The sequence below is a fragment of the Aulonocara sp. 'chitande type north' Nkhata Bay genome, linkage group LG11, assembly GCF_057382095.1.
Source record: "Aulonocara sp. 'chitande type north' Nkhata Bay isolate Kocher_YH1m ecotype deep benthic linkage group LG11, A_spYH_male_GT1.1, whole genome shotgun sequence".
Lineage (NCBI taxonomy): Eukaryota > Metazoa > Chordata > Actinopteri > Cichliformes > Cichlidae > Aulonocara > Aulonocara sp. 'chitande type north' Nkhata Bay.
In genome coordinates, this window is record NC_141354.1 from 8,584,353 (window position 1) to 8,609,868 (window position 25,516).

At 41.6% G+C, this 25,516-nt stretch overlaps 1 protein-coding gene across 3 annotated transcripts in view; it reads right to left on the reverse strand.

Annotated features, from left to right (window-relative positions):
• Positions 1-25,516, reverse strand: part of vps13b (vacuolar protein sorting 13 homolog B) — a 301,321-nt gene that overhangs the window by 27,373 nt on the left and 248,432 nt on the right. For all 3 annotated transcript variants that reach the window (XM_086310380.1, XM_086310381.1, XM_086310379.1), the window contains 6 exons: positions 25,309-25,502; positions 23,519-23,700; positions 22,942-23,162; positions 22,727-22,858; positions 16,813-16,974; positions 2,466-2,621 (listed from right to left, as the gene is read on the reverse strand). In XM_086310380.1, coding sequence (XP_086166506.1) covers positions 2,466-2,621; positions 16,813-16,974; positions 22,727-22,858; positions 22,942-23,162; positions 23,519-23,700; positions 25,309-25,502 — 1,047 coding nt within the window. The remainder of the gene's footprint in view (positions 1-2,465; positions 2,622-16,812; positions 16,975-22,726; positions 22,859-22,941; positions 23,163-23,518; positions 23,701-25,308; positions 25,503-25,516) is intronic.

A 25,516-nucleotide genomic window follows, 5' to 3' on the forward strand; every position in this document is an offset into this window, starting at 1 on the left:
CTTACATCAGACAATCTCTACTGAACGGAACGGAAATGACTTATGTGTGAATCAATGTAAACACATATGTGCACGCGCGCACACACACACACACACACACACACACACACACTGTACTCTGAGTGTGGAACATCTTATTGTGCTTTTAAAAAAAACTTGTAGTATATGCATGTGCATGGAAAATCTGGACTCCCAATTAAAAAAAATAAAAATCAGTGAGTTTAAAAAAAAAACCTCAATCCGGTTGAGTTCTGACTGGACCAGCGATTCTGTTCTGTTTCACTCCGTCTGTAGATTGACCTGTTTCATGACCCAATTTGGGCCAAGCTTTAGGTGTTGGACAGATGACCTCACAGCTCACTGACTGTAAGGTGCCCAGGTCCTGTGTCCACAAAATAAGCCCAAATCATCACCCCTCCACCACTGTGCTTGACAGATGGTAAACCAAACACAACCAAATGTGTCATCCTGGGCATTGGGACCAGACATCTCAACATTGGTCTTCTCCGTCTAAAGGACACGACTCCAGAAGTACTGCAGTGTGTTCAAATGCAATTGAAACATAGTAACTTTGCTACCATGTTCTTTTTCAGAGAGAAGAGCAGAAAAGAAGAGGCTTTCTCCAAGCAACCCTAACAAACAAACCATACGTGTTCAGTATTTTTCTAATTGTGCTGTCACGAACTTTAACCTTTAACATGCTAATTGATGTCCGTAGAGTTTGAGATACAGCTTTTGAAGGTTTTTTGTAGTTCTTCAACCACTGCACTCGGTGAATTTGCTGGGATGTCTGCTTCTGGGAGGATTGCGGCAATGAATGCTTCGGAGCTGCCAATGATCAGTTAAACAAGACCATTTAATTAACGACCATTTAATTAACAGCACATGGCTCGTAAGTCCTGTGAAAAACTCTCTTTTCCATTTAACTACAGACTATCATATCAGCACATACCAAAAATGAGAGAAAGCTGGTTTCATACATAGAAAATTTTTTTTGTTTCACCTCTCTTTTTGAACACACTGCAATGGTAACAACATGAAGCTTTACTCACTGTTTCCATGTTAAAGATGAACCACTGATCAAAAAATAATCAATGGCTTAAGTGATCCTGACAGTAATTTTCAGTAGCAGGCCTAATGCACGTGCTTTTACAAGTGTTCTCCCACTCACGCATCCATGTGCAGACGCATGTGCGCATGGGCTTGTATGAGGGAGATTAATATACACTTTATAAACTTTTCTAACAATAGGTGCCAATATGAACACTAAAAAGGTGACAATGAAAGACCATAGAGAAGCAAGAAAGAGGGTAACAGAGAGGACATGGTGTGGCGCTGAGGACGAACCCCACCCTCCCAAAAGAAAACCCAGACTGAGGTATACTCATGCGTTTCTCTGTAGTGGCAGCTGCCGTCCCGTTCTGGGGGTTTTGTTGTGAATTGGATATGACCAATGTTCATACTCTATCACTGCATCCAATGGAAACAAGATGTAATCAAAGTTTGGGACAGATGGTAGAAGGAATGTGAGAAGCCGAGTCTGTTTTGTCTGGAGGATGAGTGGGAGATGTGTGTGACACTTGACACTGTTTACATAACAAAGTGTCACAGCTACAATCTGATGGCATCTCTGCATTTTCAGGAATATGAAGACTCTGCTTTTTATTTGTGGAAAAATTCCAGCATGATTCATTCCTTTTCTTAGAGCGAAAAAAAAAAAAAAAGACAGTTGGTGTATGTATTTGGTTTATGCTGGTTTATGATTTGCTGTGATCTTCTCTGTGGATTGATGGGACACATTGTGTTTTTGGATGGCCTAAAGTTCATAAGCTTTTGTTTTATTGCTCTAAAACAGATTACAAAAACTGACAAAGACAGTCTGTTGTTAGCTAAGCAACTACTAAATCATAACATACAAAAGCAGGGGAAAAAAAGGAGATTAAAAAGCACTCATCCTGAAATGAGTGCTGGGAAAAAAGCCAGGCTTTTGTGTCACATAGAAGAAATCAACAGGCGTAATGCAGCAAACATGTTCCTGCTTTCAGTGTAAATGTTTAACAGGTTAGCAGCAAGATAATCTGCAGGATCCCTATATTCTTGATTATGTTGAGAACTCTGGTCCTGTTTTGTTACTGCGGTGTATCTGGGCCATAAATCATTGCTTGTCAATTATAAAGAGTCTTGCGTCTGGAATCTTCTACAAATTAAATCTGGGGGTTGGTAATGCTGTTCACCATCTTTCCTTTTATCGCTGCAGTTAATTATAAAGATCTGCTAAAATCTATTCACATTAACTCTGATCCAACGACAAGAAAAGTAAGATGTTTAACTTTCTGGAAGCCTTTGACCTTCATCGGAAAATACCCGCCATAACAACTACATGGCCAATGAGTAATATTTCTTTTATTTCAATCTTTACAAACAAAGAAGTCAGTAAAGGAGTAATTACTAAAAAGTGACAGTACCTGTTTCTGGACACCATTGAGCTGTATGACCTTGATGATGAGAGAGGCGGTGCGTCCTTTGTACTGAATGGTCCTAAGCAGAGTCCCTACGTTGTCCACGCTAAAGGCCTCTGACCAGCGCCAGTTCCCCCATCCTTCGATGCAGATGTGCAGCAGCTGGAGGACAGCACAGAGCAGAACATACACACAAAAACAGAGACAGAAGTTAGCAGACATCAGAGGTTAGCCTTCTTGCCCTTTATTTACCCCGATCAAAAGGCAAGTAAACAACAGGACTCTGTTTGGGAAATTCTGGTAGGGGGGGAAAAGAACAACAAAGTTCCTGTTTACTGTTGCCGAACAGGCCTGCTGCTGCTGGAAGCACAAATGGAAGGTCGCACACAATAAACTGGCTGGTGGAAAACAGCTGATGTGGAAGATTATTACAGCAGTGTGTGTAGTGACCAGATTGTTTGTGCGTGTGTACTTGTGCGGTTGAATGTGGAAGACTCTTTTCTCCACACATCTAAATAAGAGGCACATATTTTGGCCCCCAACCATTTGAGCTGCATATCCATCACTTCAGTGTGGAGCACATCCATGTGTGTGGTTGGTATAAACACACAGGCTCAGGATAACAGTAATAAACAGATGCTTTCCTTTCTTTTGACAGTCAAACAACTTTAGAGTGGTGACAATTTCCCCCCAACCATTTTCCCCATAATTCCTTAAACTGTGCGCCTCGACATGGTAGCAGGGCTAAAAATATGTAAAGAGGCAGCCCGAACAGTGCTATTTTGCTTTCTCCGATACACAAAATACACACTGCAATTAGCTGACTGGGTTTTAATTAATGCATGATGCAGTGATGCAGCATTTACTGGGTGCTGCCTCCACCTAAATCCACAAACATTCAGTACAAAAACCAAGTGGTCTGGCCAAATGCCCATCACACCTGTGCTGCAGTGAGGTTATTCACAGACCATCTGTCCACTTCTTATCTGAAGTTGCTCAAAGCTGCATGATAAGGAAACTCCTTTGTCAAACAGTATGATTCTTCTCATGAGATTTTGGTCATAATACAGGAGCAGAATCATAAATACAGAAGGAGATCTAAAGCCTTCTCCCCTTCCCGAGGCAAGGGGGCTGACTTTCTACAGCACCGAAACTCTGTGTCAACCCTGCTGCCAGCACAACATCAAACTAGCAACAGTTGAAAAGGAAGGGGAGAAAACATGAGAAAGACAAAGCATGTCATGGGACTATCAAGACAGATGGGGCGGGGGCAAGCAGCAGAGTGAGATTCGGGGTCAGTGATCCCCCAGAGGAGTAGCGACCAGACTGAAACACTGAAAATTCGAACATTTACACTTTGGGTAGTTGCTTCAACATGCTGAACATTTACTCAATGTGTTTAAAGAAAAACAAATTACTCCTGAGGTCAAAGGGCACGGGGGGACCTTGGTCAAGACCTTATGTGCTTCTCAGCACTGCAGTCTTTTCTTAGTGTTTGAAGACAGATTTCTTTACAATAACATTCTTAATCAAACCCTGAATTCACTCTCTACAAGATCTGTCATCCTCGCTGTCAGCTGCGTGGAAATGAGTTACATTTCTGAGATCTCCTACTTGGTGCACGTACTCAGAGGGGTCTTAACAGCCAGGTGGCAGAGGTTAAGTTTAAGCCTTAAGGTGGAGAACTATATTACCGAACCAAGCCTTTACTACATTACACACAATTTCATAATCAAGCCCAGCTAAGAATATTGTGATCAGAGGAAAATTGAGAAATGAACTGTAATGTGTTTGGCATTCTACTCCCATGACTTAATACTGATACCTTTTCACTTCAAAGCTCACCTCAGGTCCTACAGATTAGAACTCAGTATTTATATTATAATACTTTCATTAGAGTAGACTGGTAACAATAACGGCCCAAACCTTGCAAATCTTGTGATGGTGAAGCCACTGGAGACCTCTGCCGTGCGTCAGCACCATGTGTGAGGATGGATTTGCAATTTCAACACTTCTCTCTGCTTTACCTTCTCTGTCCCTTCCTCCCCCGGTCTCTGTGCACTCTATCATGCCTGTGGCTCAACTTGACCTTTAAAGAAGAAGTCATAATAACATTTCTCCTCAGACTTCAAACAGTTACTGCTGCTTTTGTTTTAATTCATCATGTCTCTGACTCAAGCAGTAGAAGAAAAAAACCCCCAGCAGTGACACATATGAACTGGATGTGTAAGGACAACAAGAATGAAAAATAAGAAGTTGTTTTGCCTCTCTGTGACGTATTCAACTGTTGTGACACAGAAAACCCAGCCAGCCACATGTGACCGATTTATACACACGGATTAAGCCTCGCCTTACACCAACAGTGTTCAACTGAATAGAGACTCAGCATTTATGGGGAAAAAAAGATTTTATTTAAGGCAAAAAATTTTTTTTATTAATCACACTGTTCTTTAATTAGTCAACTTAGCTTAATAATTTGATTTACTTTATGTATCGTTTTATATAGAATTTTATTGGTACACATACTGTAGGGAGCAAGGTGCAAAATAAAAGCAAAAGACGACTGTAACACGTGGAGATGACCCTAAATAGAGAAAGAGCTCATCTTTTATACTTTTTTTTCATATGAGTTGTGGCAACCCTAGGCATGTTGACAAACCATAACAACTGCTTTATACTTTGAAGATCTCTGACCTCACGAAACAAAATGATGACATACACCCCAGGGCTCGAAATGAGAGAAAAGCCCAGTGATGCAAACTGACAAGACAAGGCCGGTATGCCAAGGTGAAATAAACTGACAACTGAGTAAAAGTTAAAGGGTCATTGTTAACCCCCCCCCCCGACATGTAACTGTCTCTTATATCTATGTCAACTCTACAAAATATCACACAAAAACCAGAGGTTGTGCTGTAGCCTGCAGTTAAATATGAATCTCATCTAGAAATAAATATTTTAACAAGAAACTCCAACACTCACTTTCAGCAGCTGGCCCGAAGCAGAAGATTTTTTTTTTGTCCAAAAACAACTGAAGACCCATTTATTATATTGTGATAATTCCCCAAGATGGGAATTGAGTGTGAAAGAAATGTGAAATTGAAATCTCACCCTCACTTCATTTCCCTTTAATCCTCAGGGGGAGAGTGTGATTATGGCTGATGATGGACACTGCTTCACTCCAGCACATTGGAAGGCTCCAACTATGCTAAAAGAGTGATCTTCATGGGAATAATTGAAAGTTTGTGGATGTTAACAAACTATTGCTATTTTCTGACAGCACTTTGATGTACTCTAAATATTCTGCCATGTGTCACTTATGGTGCGTAGATTTTAACCAAGGTAATGTCTTGTTTTTTTTTTTTAGTTTCCAATAATAACTCTGGCTTCAAGTCACAACATAATCAAAATACAAGCAATTATCCAAATTCCTCAAATTTTATTTGACCTGATAGATAAATAAAACACTTTAAGTAAACATATTTTCTAGTCATTAAAATAATCAAACAATTACCTGTGTTGACTGTTTGGAAATTACTGTAAGTTAGTCATGTGTCTTCAGGTCTGACAGTACATCCCAGTTATATCAAAATGATGAGTGACATGTTTGTCCAAATATGCTAATATAACTTAGCAACCGATTATTCAGCTCGGCTCCATGGTGATGACTCATCTGACAGATATTAAAATAGGTTCAGTCACTCTTGCTTGAACTACATTAACTCTGTTTTTTACTCTGACATCTTCGATCATGCCGCTTAAATGTTTTTGTAACTGAGTTGTACTGGTCAAATATGGGTGTTCTGGATTTTTCCAAAATGACCACACTATTTGGTGATGCCTTACGATTTTTGGGAAGACTGAAACGGTCAGGCTTGGTGAAGCATTTTTGGGACATGACAATCTGACCATCTTCTGTTCGGTGTTTTCTTTTCTGCCTTTTTTGGAAACTTCAGTGACAGACTGGCTACTTGCTGTGTGGGATGTCACTGTTTCCCCATATATTAAAGCTGAAGTTTTATATGGTTTATAAATGATCACCTCACCACTGTTTACTTACTTTACCACATTCAAGAAAACAAAACAAAACAAAAACGAAGATAAAGCAATACATTCCATCCAAAAAATCCACAATGAGAAGTGCCAGTGCCTCTACACTGAACCGGACTTTCGGGTTAAATCTACACAGGATTCAACCAAAGTAAATATACAGTGAGGTCCAGTGATGTTCTACCAGGGCAAGCAAGGCAGGAGTGCTTGTCCGTTGAAATTTAAAAACATTTAAAATCACCGTCATTGTCAAAGTCTACAATCTAGAGACACCTGGAGACACAGAGACTGATATGGGCTTGTATGACTTCCAGAGGTATAACGCTACTAGACGTCTGATAAAAGTGTCAGGATCAACTGTTAAGTGTACAGGGCCATATTCTGTGCTCAGATTCATCCAAATGCTGCAAAACTGATCAGACAGCTCTTCACAGTGCAAATGGATAATGACCCAAAACTGCAAAAAAGACTCAAAAGTTTCTAAAGGCAGGGAAATTGAGTATTTTTCAATGGCCAAGTCAGTCACTCAATCTCAGTCCAGTAGAGCAAGATTTTACGTACTGAAGAGCTAAAGACAAAGAGACCAACAAACAGGCAGGAACTGAAGGTTGCCTAACTGAAGGCCTATCCAAGCATCTCAAGGGTGGAAACATCCCACCATATCCATGGTTGACAGACTTCAGGCAGTCACAAACCACAGTATTAAATCCAATCCTTATTTTTAAAATGACCTCAGTTCATCTGTTCTATTCATTTACTGGGGGATGATATGTAAAATATCAGTAAATTTTTTAGACATTTGAATTAATTAATGAATTCAAGCTGAATTTGGTTTTATAGTGAACCAGATGAGTATGGTAACATTAGCAAATATCTTGCGTTGAAGTAAATTCCCTAATGCTAAGTCAGTGCAAGTTCCTTTTCTGTTTTAATGCCACAGATGGCCTGCATAAAAAAGGCTTCAAAAACTTTAAAACAACAGGTCTTCACAGGCACTGTGCACCCACTAAACTTAATAACGGTGCTTTGACATATGTTTTCAAAACAAAGAGTTTGGTGAAATTATGACTAATCTGCAAGTAACAGAGAGAGTGGACAGAAGGATGAAATTAAAAACCACACATAATATCACTGAGACCAAGTATGGTCTTAATACAAGATCAACACCATGTAAACGTTTTGAAATCACATCATCCACATTTTAGATTACCATGGAAACTAGATGCAGAAGCCAAACATATGACCAACACATTTAGTGGTGTTAACTTCTGAGAATTACCACCCCCAACTTGCTAAACTGTAAATTATACTCAATGAGTCAATCAAACCATCAGCCTCCCTAATGGGAACGATGTCATGTCTACTGCCCAGTTCATCGCTTAATCTTTTCCCAGGAGAAAATCATTACCAACAAACTTTCCTGTAAAAGACAGTAACAGATCTGTCAGTCACAGCCAAAGGACTGACTGTTAACTCCCTGGTAAACACAGACTCATTGCGTACTTCATATGGCAAACACTCAAGTGTCTGCTTTGATAATGTGGGTGTCAGGACCAACATAGGAATCAATGGCAAACACAAACAGTAAAACATACATAAAATCACTCTCTCTGAGAGAGATTTTTAGAGAGACATTCACATGAATGTGCACACAAAAACACCATATACCCTATGACCCATGCGCTACTCTAGACAGAATGACTCACTCTTGCCACTATAACCCCTATCTGTCTATTGTCCTCAACAGGAATGTGCTTGGGTGCACACAATACAAATTAAGTCTATGTCTGCAGCGGAGATGCAATTGGCATTCTTCGATGCTACACAGACATGCTGACAAAGCTGCAGTGGTCAATGGTTGTCTCCCCATTAATGCCATTCCTTTATTTCATCTCTCTCAGACTATAATAGGAGATTTGAGACATGTGGAGCAGAGGTATCAACACCAGTAGCTTTGCACACAAGGTTCTATAAAAGGCCTGAGGAAGCTGCGGCATGTCTTAGATGGCTGATTAAAATCATGTGAATTCAATGTCATGTGACAAAAGTTTAAAAATAGCTTGACAAGTCTCTGTAGTGCCTATCTTATTTAATATAATACAGACAGAGATGAAAAAAGAGGGATGTGGAACAGAGGCCCATCTTGTCTGGGGAAATTACTTTGGGACCAGGGAGCTAGCTGGCCACCTAACAAATGAGAAACAGGTTTCTATCCAGACAACAAAACAAAAGAATACGTATTACTTTGCCCTTTAAAAAAAGAATATGTTTTAAAAGACAATTACGACAGCGAAAGACACAACAGCATCCATGCCAGGGCAGTGAGGGCTAACCCATGTAACATGAGGGAATTATGGTGGCTACACAGCTGTCTGTAATGCTTCTCTCCTCCTTGGCTCCCTCTTTCTGACAAAAGAAGCAAAGCAGCACAACATCAAAGCTCAGATTTGCAAGTCTAAGAAGCGGTTTGAGAGCTCGAAGAAGCTTCAGAGAAAAGACACTGTGTGGGTCCGTGGTTGACAGAAGGGACATTAAGAGATTTATGCTTGACTAACATACTTCAATAGTTTTCCCTTGGTTTTTTACTAAGGCATCTTAGACATGCAGGGCCTCAAGTCTCCAGGAGATGCAGACACGGCAAGTGCTTGAACCAAATGAAGAGAACTGACAAAAGGAGCTCTGTCTGAGAGGAGGATAAAAACCGCACAGCACTGGGATATGTAAGTCAACGTTTAAAAACCCATCAGCAGGACATAAACCTCAGTGTCTATATACACTCACTGGCCACCTTATTACTTAAAACTGCCCATTATGATAAACATCTTATCAGCCAATCATGTGACAGCAACTCAAAGCATTTAGTCATGTAAACATGGTGAGGCCAACCTGCTGGTCTACTGCGATTTTCCCACACAACCAATTCTTGGGTTTACAGAGAAGGATCCAAAAAGAGAAAACATCCAGTGAGCGACGGTTCTCTGGGTGAAAAGAGGCCTTTCCGAGTCTCAGGGTCTTGAGTGATGTGTGTGAGGCCACTTGGATAAAACAGCCACGCAACCCAGTGGTGCTCCTGTGGGACTAGCCATAAAGCACCAGGTGCTGTCCATGGTGCTGAACCCAGAGCAGCACCAGAGGGACCTTAATAATCACAGTCTTCACCTGCACCTCCCCTATGGTCTGCTTTAGTAGAGAATCAAGAAGAAGGCTGGTTCAGGAGCATTAAGCACAGAAAGAGGGGCTAACTGAGGTCAACTCTTTTAGGACAGCTAACCTGTCTGGAGTGATGTCCTCAGGATTGAAGAGCATATTAATTGGATGACGTCCTACCATAGAGGCCACATAAAACCAATACTGTTAGTCGTACAAGTGCATTCAACCAAGGAGCTGATCAAAATAACAAAACTTAGTTTTAGTGCCATTTTGCACAATTACTGCATCCAAAATGTTCCATTTCTCTAGTGAAAAAGAAAAACGAACTGGGACTTGAGTGAGGAGGTTTCATTTGGTGTTTTGAGTGTAATACTAATTACCTTTTTGTTTAAGAGAAGGATTTAACGCTTCTGTAATGCTTTAAACAGCATTTTAGTGTAGATCAAAGATCAAAAGGCTTTTGATACACTGTCAACATTTTTAATGGTTTATATTCTTTATCAGTGTTTAACTCCACTGTCTTGTATCCTTTCCACACCTTATAAAAACATCAGCTGTGGTGAGGAACCCTATTCTGTACCTGAAATCACAGCACAATGGCGGCTGGTATATTTGTTAAAACTGGGATCCCAAGTGAAAAAACTCTGTCATCAACATGTGGCCCAAGGTAATCGAAACATACCAACGCGTTTTTCATGTGATGATCAGTCAGTAACGGTTCTGCTGCACAGAAAAGGGTTGCACGCCATTGCTTAAGAGCCTTTGTTGTCATTTCAAGGCCCAGGATTTGATGTAGAGGATGATATAATTGATATAATTTGTAAACTGCTAACACATTGGAATGTTAAAAAAGATTTACAACAGAGATTCCAGCAGCACAGTGCTCATCAACATGGTAATGTCTTAATATCAGAGGAAAAGCTTCCTTTGGGACAGACTACACAGGCAGTAGAATTATACAAATATACAGTCTATACACAAAGAGTGTCATGAGAGACATTAGTCTACATGAGTGGAATCATAATAAAAAACTCCAAGAGTGTCAGTAAGAATGCAAAAACAGACTCCCCTAAATCCTTGCTTGAATTTGGAAGGAAGAACAGGAATGACATATACAAAGACAAAAAGAAAACATGTGGTGAAGGAGAAGTCCGTCTTCACTGTATTTCTCATGAAAATCTTGACTTTGGCAGCCGTGGTGTAGAGCTGATGAATGTAGTACTTTTTTTCAAGTTGAACGGAGACCAAAAGGTGGGTTGCAGAAAGCTGATAATGATTCCCCAGAATATATTCAAAGTAAGTGATTTCAAAAAATTACTGGCAACCACTGATTGCAGAAACATTTTTCTTTGTCTGTGCAATGTAACAGGGGCTGAGGCTGAGGTTCAACTTCTTGAGACATACCACTTTAATCACTAATCAAGTGTGCTCCCAACAAACAGTGCTGGGGATAAATGTTTCATCCCTCCAGTGACATTTCCTTAAAACAAACACTAACAAAAGCAAAACTTTCTCAACATAAAAAAGGCTTCTTGTCCTGCCTGAGAGTTTAAAAAGGAGCAAGAAGGGAAATGGGTTAGAGGAGATATGTATATGGGCCTACTGGATGCTGAGGCATAGAGCACTAATACGCACAGTAAACTGATATACCTTTGAGAATTATTAGACTTGTACACTGGAGGTCCAACTGTAGAAGAAACTGCTGGTGGGATGAAAAGGCAAAGGAAACTTGGAGGTAAAGTGTAAGATTTGTGGTCTGGAAGGAAATTTTTTAACCATTCAGGGAACATGAGATTACTAATCACCTTTGACCTTTAGGTGTAGTGATTAGTGTAGATGTAATTCCTTGTGGCATCTAGATACAAGTAAATCCCCAAAGAACTGTGTTAAGCTGCCTTAAAGGACGCAACAGTGAATTGCTGATGAAATGAGCAAAGTGTATATATGCATCATTATATTCACGAGTATGGATGCCATCCATACAGAGAAATTACAAGACGTTACAGCAATAGCGAGACAAAAAAACCCTTGCAATAAATAAACATACAAACTGGGAAAGTGCGTGAGTTTGGCTCGCATAGTGTCATGTTCAGTGTGGACCTGGCCAGGACTACCACAGAGTATGCACAAGCTGATCATCATGAAACCTGATAGTGTTAGTGAGCTGACATGGACGCACATGAATACATGTAAGAAACAGTATCTGTATATCCAAGCATACAAGTTAAAAGGATAACTTCCAGCCTGAAGAAGAAATGTTACAGCATGACACTGGTTTCAAACACACAAATGTTTAAAGCACCCTGGGGAGGAATTTCAAATCTACCATCACAAATAAAGGTGGACTAAAAAAGTATTATTGTTTTAGACAGAGGAATGTTTAGCAATGTGCTGCAACATCTCTTCTTGTGTAACTCAGTGTTACTAAATGGATAAACCTTTTCTCATAATTCAGTGTTCATCTCCAACTTTTTATTTTCTTCTCCTATTTATATTTTAAGGTAATGGCTACAAGCAAAAGTCAGTGTGAAAAGATTACCAAACACAGATCTAAGGATAGACAAAGAGTCAGGGTTGTCTTCAGGGATTAAGACGGAGAGCACTCCCTTTTCTTTTAGCTTCCTCACGCTCAGTCTGCAAGTGGGTGAACCTGAGCGGAGCTGAGATAACCCCTCAGGGTCAACTGCAGTTAAAGTGGCAATGTTGGATGAACAGCATGACTAAACCACTTCACTTGAGGGCAGTGTTTCTTAATCATTGAGTCTTGATAGATTCCAGCAAAACACCAGACACATTTTAAGGACGAGATTTGTTTCTTTTGAATGACGAGCAGCAAACAATGAACCCTTCTGAAAACTTAAAACACTTGTACAAAACTGCGACACATGAGCAACAGGGTTCACACACAGACAACTATTCATATATACATGTTCACACACAGCTTCCACTGATGTAACACTGCTCTCTCAATCTCCTCTGCCTCTCTTTCACACACACTCTCACCCAAAATACCACCCTGTCATGCCTGCTTCCAAAAACACGGCCAATCTCGCCGCAAACTAATAGTCCTGGGCTGCTATCTTCCGCACATTACCCCTGGGAACCGCACGCACGCACGGCCAACACAACACTGACACTTCCACACAAACACTAACACATGGAGCAACACCATACATCACAGACATACACAGACACACTAACACGCAAAGACATGCACTCAGAGACACTCTACTGTAGAAGCCTGCTCATGGAGTAAATCACAATTTATTCAAATAGGGAATATTCCTTGTAGGCACTTAAAAAGTCCTTCTCAAATCCAGGGGGCTTTTTACGCCCCTCTCCCTGCTAACCACACTAACCACAGGGATTTCCATCAGCCAGGCTGTATCCTGTAACGAGCAGCCAGATATTTCAACCATCCACACCACACGCCAGAGCCTTGAAAAACAGCAGGGTGGGGATGGTGAGTGTGTTTGTGCGAAATATAAACTGTACGTAATTAGAGAAAGATCGTGTAGTTGTATGCATGACCATCCTGAAGGTTTTTAACAGATGTATTAATTTAACCGTATGTGTTCCTTTATCCGTTTCTCTCTCTATTACATGACACGCAGAACATAATGGTACACTGCATATAAAAATTAGGGAAATTATGTGTTTATAAACATTTTCGCATTGGCCGGGAAATGCTGGGGTGTGAAGGCATGCTAAGCTTGAAAGGGAGAGACTATACTGAGAAGCCTGACAGACTCCAGGCCTTAGGAAACATTTTATTACAGTGTGTATGTATGTGTGAGTCTGAGTGTCCACACATGGGTATGAATTTGCTCAAGTGTTTGGCGAGAGCGGGCTCTAAGGACGTGACTGCCTCAATCGACCCTTTTAATAAGTCTCATGGTTATGAATGACAGGAGAGATGGGGTGGTAGAGAAAGTGGAAGGGAGAGAAACAGAGGAGCAGTGAGAGGGAGTCTGACCTGAGCTTAGGTTCATGTTTCACTACGAAAACACACTACTTTAGTGTTCTTCGGAGAAAAGCGAGATACTCGAAGGTATGACAACACCGTATGAAGTGTACATTGGTTAGATGGCTCAAGATTACACACATTAAACACCTCTCGTTCGTACAGGAACAATATAAAGGAGATTGCGGCACTTTAAATATGCCTCGCTGTCTGAGTTCAAGCTGAAACAACAGCCTGTCTAATCATATAAATGGCCTTATTCCATCTCTGACTCTTTCTATATGTATGAACTGGAGACAGGAAGGGAAGACTTCAGGTGCAGCAATGCACTCATGATAAATAGGGTTGCTTGTGCATCATCAACAGACAGAAAAGCGAAAGAGAAATGGGAAAGGTGGGAGGAACAGAACAGATAGTGAGCAGACATGTTTCTGGCGGTGCTGCCATTGTAGAGGAGTGTTGAGAGCATGGCTCATCTTTTGCCCCTGCTTCCATTTTTCCATGTCCTCTTGTTTTTCTCAAGTAGTGCTGTGCAATATCCCCTCTGACAACTCTGTGCTACTCTCTTTTTGAATTTTTCATATTTCCCAGGTGATCACTTCCACAATCTTTTTCTCTACCCATCCTCCTCTATTCAAGAAGACGTCATGTCTCGTGTGTTCTCAGGGGAGCTCGAGAGAGGAACAGGCATAGATTACTTTACAAAAGCATATTAGAAGCTGTGGCTTATGAGTGTGTGACTGCCTGGGGGACAATTCAACTGGGACACACACATCATACCAAAACCATGAGGACAGGTCAATGGCCTTGCTCACCGACATTCCCCTGGCCTCCCAGGAAAGACAATACTGCATGTACAGATACATAAAAACTGGGATAGTAGTTTGAGGGTTGATACACTGGATTGTAAAACTAAGTAAGGGCGCAATGATATTGTTAGGAGACTGGACAGAGTCAAATTAGACAGAAAGATGTGACCATGGATAATGTCAGCAAACTGAGTGGAACACAAAAGCAACTGTATGGACCAAATAGAAAGGAAGTGGAACAGCCACAAAACTGAAAAGTGCCAAGCCTTCATGAGTAGTTCCCTTCCAGAATCAACCATATCGACAACACCTACTGGGATGAGATGGAAACTAAAAGGACAAAGTTGCCTTCTAGCCAGACACAGGACAGACAGGGAGTCAGCACCAGGACCAACGAGCTTAGCCAGTATGGATGTGAACATCAGAACAGATGACTAACTTCAGGAGAAAAGGAAAGGGACAAGTACTAGTTGTGCATTTGGGATGAGAACGGCACAATGTCTAAGTGAGACCTACAAACAGTGTAGGAGCCAGAGACTGTGCAGGTATACTGATCTCATATAGGAATAAAGAGAGACCAGGACTGAGCCAGCAACAAGGGAATGATTGCTAACCTATGGCTCAGGGTGTGAGGCCTGGAATGGATTTTGGGTTGTGTTTGGTGGGTCCTTCCAGAGCATGGAAAGAAGAGACACAGAACTATGCATAGCATTAAAGTATAACCAGTATGAGTGAGGTAATTGTACCGTGGCTCCCAAGCTGCAAAGTGCTAATGGATATAATTTGAAAAGTTACAGCAACAGAACATGGTGATGACAGCGCATGAAAAAGTGGAGTGGAACTGATGTATAGCGTGGTTATTTAAAGTTAAATCAAAGTGATACGCCGTGCCTCAATGCTGAGCAGGGTTAGAGTATTTGTCAGCGTGGGGGAGGGTTAGGGGATGAATGAGAGAGGATTTGGTGGTAGGATGTTATAGCTAAACAATTTCCACATTGTATATGTATACTAACCCTATAACAGTAAAACTGGACACAGTTAAATGGGATACGCAGACAAGAGGACAGAAGATCTTGAGTTGAAGTCACGAGCAGACTGACAGATAGAGGAAAACTAGAAGATGATGGTTTGTGATGGTCAGAGTCGTTTTAGATGCTCCACGGCATCGTGGGACTTAAGCAAAACAGCAAAACCACTTACATCTCAGCCTGGAAACTGATTTGTAATAGTGAAATAAAACCCACTTCCAAGTAACCATTAAAGAAATACAACCCTTTTCCTTATCAGTGTCACTATTATTATAACCCCAAAATGTAATTAGGAGTGTTTGCTACAATTTGCTGAGGCGGACACATTGGCAAGCTTTTAATCGTCAAGCTCAAAGTTAGCTGAGTGTTTTTGGCAAAGCTGCACTATTTCTTATTTATCTAGTTTCACAAATCATGTTCATCTTGAGAACACATATTTCATATACCACAAACACATGATGGAATAACACATGACAGAACTATCTTGGAATTGCATTCTTCATCTATGATGACATTTGGCCCATTCGGACAATTTTTCATCCAAAATATCCTTGAAAATACCGAGGTCATTTTGACTCACTGCAGGAATTAAATGTGGTGTTCACTGTGCTGATATGCCAGATTGCCACTCACGCACTGCGTGTGTGTGCGTGCGTCTGTAAGCAAGAGTGAGGTAAGAGCACAGATTAACCATGGTCGATGATTAATACAACTTGACTTACTGACTTACTGCGAGCAATTATGGCCATGTCTTTTCTCAAGCTTGACTTTCTCACACTCGCTGTGGAACGCATGGGGGTCCTGAAACATGTGTGCACCAAACACACACATATGCCACAGATCGCCAGCCCACCCTCCACTCAACCTCAAAACCACAAAGGGTTAAATATAATCAATCTTCTTTAACAATGCTGTCAGGGCACTGTCTGAGAACACTGACAGAAACACACAGATACCCGCTGCACAATGATGTGTCTGGTGTGTGTGTGTATACACACCTCTTACAACTTTTGCACAGAAATTGTGTGTGAGCCATTCTTTTTACACATATGTACTGTACGTATGTATGCAGTATGTGTGTATTCAGGTGTCCATTTATATAAGGTTCAGAGTGTGTGTGCTCACTGTTTCCATAATTCTGCACAATGTTAACGCTCTGCGTTCCAAAGTAAATATCTTAATCATGTGTTCCTGTCTTTTATGACGACCGCTGATGTCCAAAAGATTTGTGTGCAGGAGCATGCATGTGTGCATGGCTCTATTCAAAATCAACCAAAACAAGTCTGTCGGTCATCAGACATTTCATTAAGTATGGGCTATGTATGCTTGCTCGGGTGTGCGTGTGCGCATGTTACCTGAGGGGATTTGTGGGATCTCCAGCTGTACTGGTGGCTATGGAGGCTGGCCAGGAGCACGTTCTCATCAGTGTCCACCTGACCAAAGCGCAGTGTCTCATGCGTATCATTACAAATAACATAGTGGCTGTAGAGCAGCTCCTCAGCCTCTGCGTTTCCATTCTGGCAGAAAAAAAGAGAGAGATGAGCGGATGAGGTGGGAAGACAAAGAAGAAAGGAGAAGGAAGAGGAAGGACATTTAAAAAAATGCATTTATTTTGGAAGTTTGCATTTGTTGTGGGTGTCAAAACACATATACATGTGTCAACAATGCATGCATTTATAGACTTAACAATGAAGAAGGAAATTAGTGATATTATCAGAGGAGACAACAACATTTTAAATGGGGAGTGGTTCATCATAGCCTGACAGGTATTCCAGCTGGACCAATCTGACCTCTGACCTCTCCAGGAGGCCCGTCACTTTATCAATCCCTTAAATTTTTAAAAATCCTTTTTTTGAACAGCTAAATGCTGCCAGTTTGCACCTCCTGGAAACTAAGTGGGCTGCTGTGTAGGCATTCCTGTTAGTAAGTATCATCCCTATACTGTGTGTGTGTTGGAGGAAACAATATGATGGAGTCTGGCCCACCTACAACACTGAACCGCACAGAAATTCTTGCGAGTCATACAGGGATGCTGTCCACTCATACGTCACCTTGCATGCAAGAAGGGAGAGCTCACTGTCTGCTATTGAAAACAATGGTTTAACCAAGAGAGAGAGAGAGAGTGGGGTGTTTCTCCTGCATTCAGGAATTCAAGCACATTCAAAACAGCACAAACTATGGCTCTGAGCTGGATAGGGAACGCTTGGGTGCAAGGGTAAGCTTTACTTGAGTTCTTTCCAAAGGCTCTTAGGGCTCTGATGGGATCTCTTCTGCACACTCCTCCTTGATTCTTGACGCACATGAATGTAGTTCAGACAACTTCTCAATAACTCCTCAAGTACCCCAACAAAGAGGGACCTCAGCCTGCTGTATACTTTTAAATGGCTTGGGGGTGGGTGGGGGGGGAGAGTGATGGTTGATGGTTAAAAGAGGCTGGCAGTAAAATCTCAGAGTTTCACTGCCAAGCACGTTCAGGGTCCTGGGGTTGTTGATGCTATTGAAAACGGATGGGAAAGTTTACACCATTAAAAGAACACTTGATGATAGATGTGTGTGTGAGAGAGGTAGAGAGAGCAAAATATAGATGGGACAGCTGCAGCAGTGGCTTTAAATCCATTTCCAGTTTTATAGTGGAACACTATCTGTGCTCCCTTTCCAATGTGACACTGCGATTTACAAACTTCCTGCTGCCATCTTAAGATGCCATTGCTAAGCCCGCTCTTTGAAGGTATCGTCTTTCTCCTCTGATTCACAAGGCAACGCGATACAGACATCAGAAAAGCTTCCTCCGGTAATCATATTCACTCGCTGACTGTCTCCGAGTTAAACGGACAAATATAAAGACAAAGATATTTAAACAGTCAACACGTATATCTTGTTAAAAAGCACAAGATGACAGCTTTTTCAAACATCGTCGACAGTATCAAAGGATCCAGTTTCCATAATCCACCCAGATACAATGACCTAGCTTTCGCAGAGCCTAACCCGGATCTGCACTGCACAATGGCTTACATATAAATAACAAGGTAACAATAAAATGTCTGGAAAACAGATTGTAAATAACGACACCCATTTAAAAGAAACACTCATGAAACAAGACACCTTTGAGGTGATAATGAAACCTGTAAAATGAACATAATGAAACACTTATCAGTTCTAAAATCACCAATATATTTCTGTACACATGACCAGAGCCTAAGAACCAGTAACATGATCTCTGAATCGTTTTCTTTCCGGCTACAAAGACAAGAAGAGAATCGTTCAAATATGGGAAGAACCCCCCCCAAAAAAATGAACAGGGGGAAAATTCCTGTTGTTGTCTCAATTCCACATGTAACAGTCTGTGAATGTTCTGTGAGAAAGCAGAGTGTGTAAATACTACTGGGCTTTTGTGTGGCTTTCCACCAAAGCCACTTCCCTGGGGTTAGGGTCTGAGGGTTAGGGGAGAGCAAAGTCTCATGGTGGAGCTGGGGGCTGAGAATTGAAAATAGAGGGCCATGGGGCCTGAGGTTAGAGTGGTGGGGTGCTGAGGTTTGGGGCACATGGGACTACTGAGTGCAAAGACAAGAGGCAGAAATATGAAGAAAGATAATAAAAAAAATCATGTTTTCCTCATCTTTGGTTCCAAGCAACCAAAAGACTCCAGTACACCTCAGTCTCTTATCTCTTTTATATTAAGACAAAACTCAGTGAAGGCTCAACGGATGTTAGAGCCAACAGCAGCTCGGTTGGGGGTGGGGGGCGAAAGTAAGCCTGCTTACTTGGGGACATGCAGTATTTTGCAACAGCCATAACATACATTCATGTTGATATTAATGAGACGCTATTTGGCCTGTGGACTTGCGATTGCCAGAAATCCTTTGTGATGTTATTATGGAAACAAGAGCACTTCATTTACCATGACTACAACTGTGTATTATTACCGACTATTGCTAAATGAGTGAAAATCACAAACATATACTACACTCGAGTGCTATGCATCTGGAAGTACTCCAGCTGTTCTGGTTGCGGTGGTCTCCTATGACCACGTCTGGGTTATGAGGTTTCAATTGTAGCTGAAGAATCTTCTCTATGTTTCGATGCTAACCCTGCAGGCCACATCACAACAGGCCTGCCTGCCAGCCTTGACACAAGGAAACATGAAAATCACTGAAACAATTACACACATTAGGATACCTCCTTCTGCTGTAGAAGGTCAGACACTTAATATTTCTGACTCTTCCTGATTACACTTTAGCTTGGCTCACGTTTTTCCATACATGGACAATATGGGCAAAGAGAATTTCTATCAAATCAAATCTTATGTTATCTTAAAGAATCTTTCCCTACAGTGCAGGATTTCACCAGTCAGAGGGTTAATTGCACCCATAAGTGGTTCTGTCATCAAATACAAGACTTTCTTTCACTGGAAACCCCAAAAATGGAAACAATGCTCCATTATCAAGGAAGTTTTCAAATCTACTGAAGTGGACAAGAACTTTTTTTTTTCAAGAATCTGCCTTTCAAACTTGACCTCTGTTTACCCCCTTACTCCAGAACTACTGTAGCCACATGCAGCACATTTGCCTTATAATTACAGTGTTTTTCCCTTGTGTTCAGCAAAGTGGTGAAGGCTAGAGGTAGTTAAACGGTTCTGTAGAAGTTACAAGGCTGCTGCTGTGTAGACCAATAAAGACAGCACAGCAAACTTAATCATTTAAGAATGAACGTGTAGATGCAGAGTTCAGTATTTGTATTTGACAAAGTCAATCTTTAAAGCCAACATTTATGTGAGTATGCATTGTAAAGCTCGGTTTGGGGGTTTAAGTCGCTGAGCCAAGATAGCATTCACACAGTCAGTATCAAATGAGGTGCGCCTGAGATCATAAGACCAACTAATAACCCAAGTAATCACGCTTGGCATGTTGGGTAAAGCCCAGCACGGATACCAACATGTCTGTAACACTCCAGTAAAGCTGCAATATGACCTTTCATTCTAATAAGACTAATGCTCTCAAGTCTTATTTATGACTAAAATACTCAGCAGAAATAGGGAACATTAACTAGCTTGTGTTAAATGATGCGATCATGAAGCCATGGGTCAAATATGACCAATAACCTAACACAGTCGGTTAAGCGCTTTCGATGAGTCAGTGATGCCCCTGAGTGAAAACAAAGGTATTAAAGCTGCTACACAGAACAATCATTTAATATTATGTTTCCTATATAGCATGCCTAATTTTATTTTATGCAGGTAAAAAAAAACACAGCTGTTCCTAGGAAAACAAGAACTATTATTTCTTTCACCTGGCAGTGAGTTTTTGCATGCATGTAAAACTATGAGAGTGCCTCATGTCTCCAGAGACCAGTATATGAGTCAGCACAGCGAAGCTGAGCAGAGCAATGATAGAACATACAAAGCCAGGGAAACCAGCATGTGTGTGTGTGGGTTTGTGTGCGTGTGGAATAGACAAGTGGGTGGAGGACTAGGGCCAGATGAAGTCTTGGCAGGTGTCACCACTCAAGTTTTACCATGTTTTAATGGGCATCACTTCACACACAAATATCCTGGCTACCAGAGGCAGTGCTGAGAGCTGGGAACTGAGAGATGACGAGGACCATAGAAGCACTAGAAGCCCAAGAACAGACACACTTAGTCAGAGTTTACAGCAAACAGAAAGGCAGTTCCATCCTGCAAATTTTATTACCACTGGCATCCAACCAAAACCATTCTCATGAAATCTACTTCGTTATTAGTTTGTTTAGCTGATACTCCATCTGGGACAAAGGCATAGTTTCTAAATGTACATGCATTTTCTAGAATTTCCTCTACAGACTGACTAGTCCCTGGCTCTAAATCAAATAACCCTTGGCTAATGTTAGAATCAAACATCAGGGGAAATCCCTTGTTAATGTAAATGTCTGAATGCACCAAACTGCTTAAATACACAAGTGAAAAAATCATCCTCCAACATGTTCTAACCAAAGCCATCGTATCACTAAATGTTACATCCTGGTAGGCTGTGGGAGTGTGTGGGCGTGGTGTTGTCTTCTCCCTCTCCTCCTCCTTCGTTCTGGCCCCTCCCTCTGCCCCTGCCTTCTCCTTTAGGTCACACCTGCTGCTCATCTGCTCTCGTTACAACCAATTACCCTCAGGGGTGATATAAGCTGGAGAAGAGCAGTGTGGAGGAGAAGGGAGAGGTTTCTGGTGGATTTCCTCTGTGCTGGTCAGAGTGTGCTACTGGCTTAGGTGTAGGACAGCCTGCTGCGTGTGGCCAGCCGTCTGGTGTGTGGCTCTTTGTGAGTAGTGTTTAACTGAGCAGTGATTGCCCATGAGTGACGGCGGCCTTCATTAGTTTGTGTGGCCTGCCTGGATATTGTTTGCTAGCAGCGTTGCTGTCTCTTTCTGTTGAAGCCTTATTGTTGCTTTCTTTGTTGAAGTGGTCATTACCACTTTGGGTTGACCTCCCTGATTTCTAATTAAAGCAGCAGTGCTGTCTCCTTTTGTTCTTGCCATTTGTATGATTATTGAGGTGTTTGCCTACAATAAAGATCTATTTTATGTTAAATACCTCTGCCTGGCGTTCTTTTCATTCCACCTGGATCTAACTGTTACTGTCCCCCACCCTCATCGCCTAGACTTTTAAGTGGGGACGTAACACTAATCCTTTGGTCGCAGCCACTTCCTCTTGCAGTGGTGAAATTTTGGCTATAAAAAGAAAATGTAACCTCTTTTGCTTTCAACATTAGCTTTAAGGGGCGATCGTGGCTCAAGAGTTGGGAGTTCACCTTGTAATCGGAAGGTTGCCGGTTCGAGCCCCGGCTTGGACAGTCTCGGTCGTTGTGTCCTTGGGCAAGACACTTCACCCGTTGCCTACTGGTGGTGGTCAGAGGGCCCGGTGGCGCCAGTGTCCGGCAGCCTCGCCTCTGTCAGTGCGCCCCAGGGTGGCTGTGGCTACAATGTAGCTTGCCATCACCAGTGTGTGAATGTGTGTGTGAATGGGTGGATGACTGGATATGTAAAGCGCTTTGGGGTCCTTAGGGACTAGTAAAGCGCTATATAAATACAGGCCATTTACCATTTAAGTACATTAGACGAGACACTGAATGATAACTTCTGCTTTAAGAACCCTCAGAATTACACAATATTTTTAATCACCAAAAGCAATATCAATAATCTATAATCGACAATTTAGCTGACTTTTTAATTGATTCTTATTTTATTCTTTGGAATATGTCTGTTATGCAGCTGAAATATCTGGTGTAGTATATGAGGAGTGTTGCAGTTACCTGTTGCCAGCTTTGCAGGGCAGTGTCTACAGTGTGGATGGCATACTGGCTGACATTAAGTGCCACTGGATCCACAAACACATTCACATCAAAAGAGGTGTTTTGGGGGCAACAGGTTGCTGTAGCCTGGGCCTGAAATACAAATGAATATCAATGTTTGGGGAAAAAAAAACTTTTGTAAAGACGGAAGAACTATGTAAAAAGCTGAGCTCAACCTGTAATAGACACGGCTGTAGAAGCTGAAGGTGTGTTAAGTTTCGGTACTCCAACAGCTTGCAATCTAGCTGAGAGGAAAAACTGAACTCCTGACAATGACGTGGTCCGTAGCTCCACTGTCGCAAGAAGACTCGTGGCTGCCGAGCACCTATCCCCATGAACTCTTGCTCTTGAGGTAACTTCCGGTCTGGCAGGAAGGGATGAAGCTGTCGAGATGGAGCTGGAGGAATGAGAAACATAATTTTTTTTACTTAATATACTGAAACAAGTAACAAAGATTAAACATAAAATGGATTAATGTAAATCAAATCCACATGTGAACAGATGTGAGTTTTAAACAAGAGGTCAATTAATTCCATTAAGCAAAAGGACACTTAAGCTGTCAATCAAACAGAGGGCTGCTAACAGATGATATCTGAGTGTACTTTACTGCTACCATGAGAGATCAAACACAGAACAAGAAAAGGTAGAGTTTTTTGGAAGTCAACTTCTCGAACACCTAGGTAATCCCTCTTACTAAACCCAATATACTTCAGACTTGGAAGAGATTTTGTTTTGATATATTACAAATCTTACCTGTACCCAGCTGTTCTAGGTGATGACAGAGGTGAACTTCCAGGTGTGCTAGTTGCAGGCACACACCCAGGGACGGGACGAACCAGGGTGCAAAACACGAGTCCACTCGGGTACAGGCTGCCAGTGCAATCGGAGAGACCAGCTGATCGCAGGGTAACTGGGACCCACACTCACTATCCGAACTGGAAGGGAAATGTTGATAGAGAAAGCCGACAATATTTACAAACGATCATTAAAGAGACTGCAATAAATGAGGAAAATTTTAAACTGACAGCGCCCTGTGAATATAAAATGATTCCATACGGAAATAATATCGAGAAAAATATCCTAATATATGACTGGGATTCAGTACTTGACAGTTTTAAAGAAAACAGTAAATGATTTTCTATCAAACTTTGTTTTTTTAAATAACAAAAGCAATGGCCCAGCTGTGAAATAATGGTCACAAAAAAAAAAGAAAAAAAAAGGAAAATCAATGGACTTATTAAAATAATCTGATTCTTATTAAGAGTGGAATGCTTTTGTGTTTGTGTACAAATTGTGTGACATCCATCTCAGGAAGCACACTGAGACCAGCCATACAGTTACTGAGAATTCAAAAAAAAGAAATGAAATAAGGTGAAATGTGAAAGATCTTCCTCGCTGTTAGGAACATTATTACACATGCAGTTTCCAGGAGAAGCCCTCCGTGGACATTAATTGCATGTCATGGTTGATGATGTTGAATGGAAGGTAATTGAAGTGAATGACCATTTGCTCTGTAATTTGCTGCTACCATGATCCACCATAAAAACTCCAGCAGGAAACGCTCAAGACCTGAAAAATGCTGGTGCAAGCAGAGCACTCCTTAAAAAGATAAGCATCATATGTTGACAATTTTCATTACTTCCAGTTGGCAGGGCAGCCAAGTTATTTTTCTGGTGGAAACTAAAGTAAGGCAGATGAAACGAGGGAGTAAGGAAAGGGGGATCAATTTTGATCAAAAAAGACAAATAATTTAAACATAAAGGAAATGTAGTGTTCGGAATATGATTGTAATGAAATACAGATGTATATTTTGCTTTACACAGTATCTGGTCCTGAAGATTTTTTCTGTTGCTTTTCTTACATGTTTTCTTATTCCTTGCTCTCTGTTTTGCTCGAGCTCTCTAAGCCACACAGAATGTGGGCTCGGCAACGCTCTTCCGCTAAAAGTACCCTAAATCCCAGATGGAAGTAAATAAGGGGAGAGAAAAAGAAAAAAAGATTAAAAGAAGGAAGGAAAGAAAAAAGAACAAAAAGAAAAATCGATGAAGGTCGGAAGATGTAACAGTAATGAAAAGAGGAAGCAGTGGCAGGGAGTAAAAGCACGCTCTTTGGGGTGCTATAGTATCTTGCAAGCCTCGTCCAACTCATCCCATCCTAGCTCAACCCTGCCCAGCCCAGGCCAGGCCAGGCCTAAGAACTTATGAGCCAAAGGGGGCCTGACTACTCTCGCTTCCCGTGAGCTTCCCCTCGATTAGATACACTCAAGGTAAGCAGGAAGGAATCCGGATGGGCCCTGACAGGCACTTGGTGTGCTGGGAAATCTCATTAGGCCGATCTGAACGCCTTCCAAGCCCGCTCCCTGCTCCTGCACACCAGATGTGGGGCGAGGGATACATTCTACTTCTTTGTGCTCAGCAGCCTGGGTGCACTCTCCTTCTGTTTTTTCTCAAACAGGACGGCACACGGTCTGTAGGTTCACACACATACCAGTGTGTAGACATAAACACGCTCTCATATGGACAGTTAAAGCAAAATTTCCTCACCTCTGTTCATCTCCATCTCCATTATGATTGAGTACTATCCTCCACAGGTCTGAGGCCACCAGCTCCTTCTGCTGGTTGGTGAGGCTGAGGCTGGGCAACTGCAGCTGGCAGGCACAGCTCTCTGATAGGCTGAACTCCCGATATGGAACAAAGGTTTGCTGGAGCTCATCCCAGTACTCTAGACTGCATGGTACCTGAAAGCAAAGTA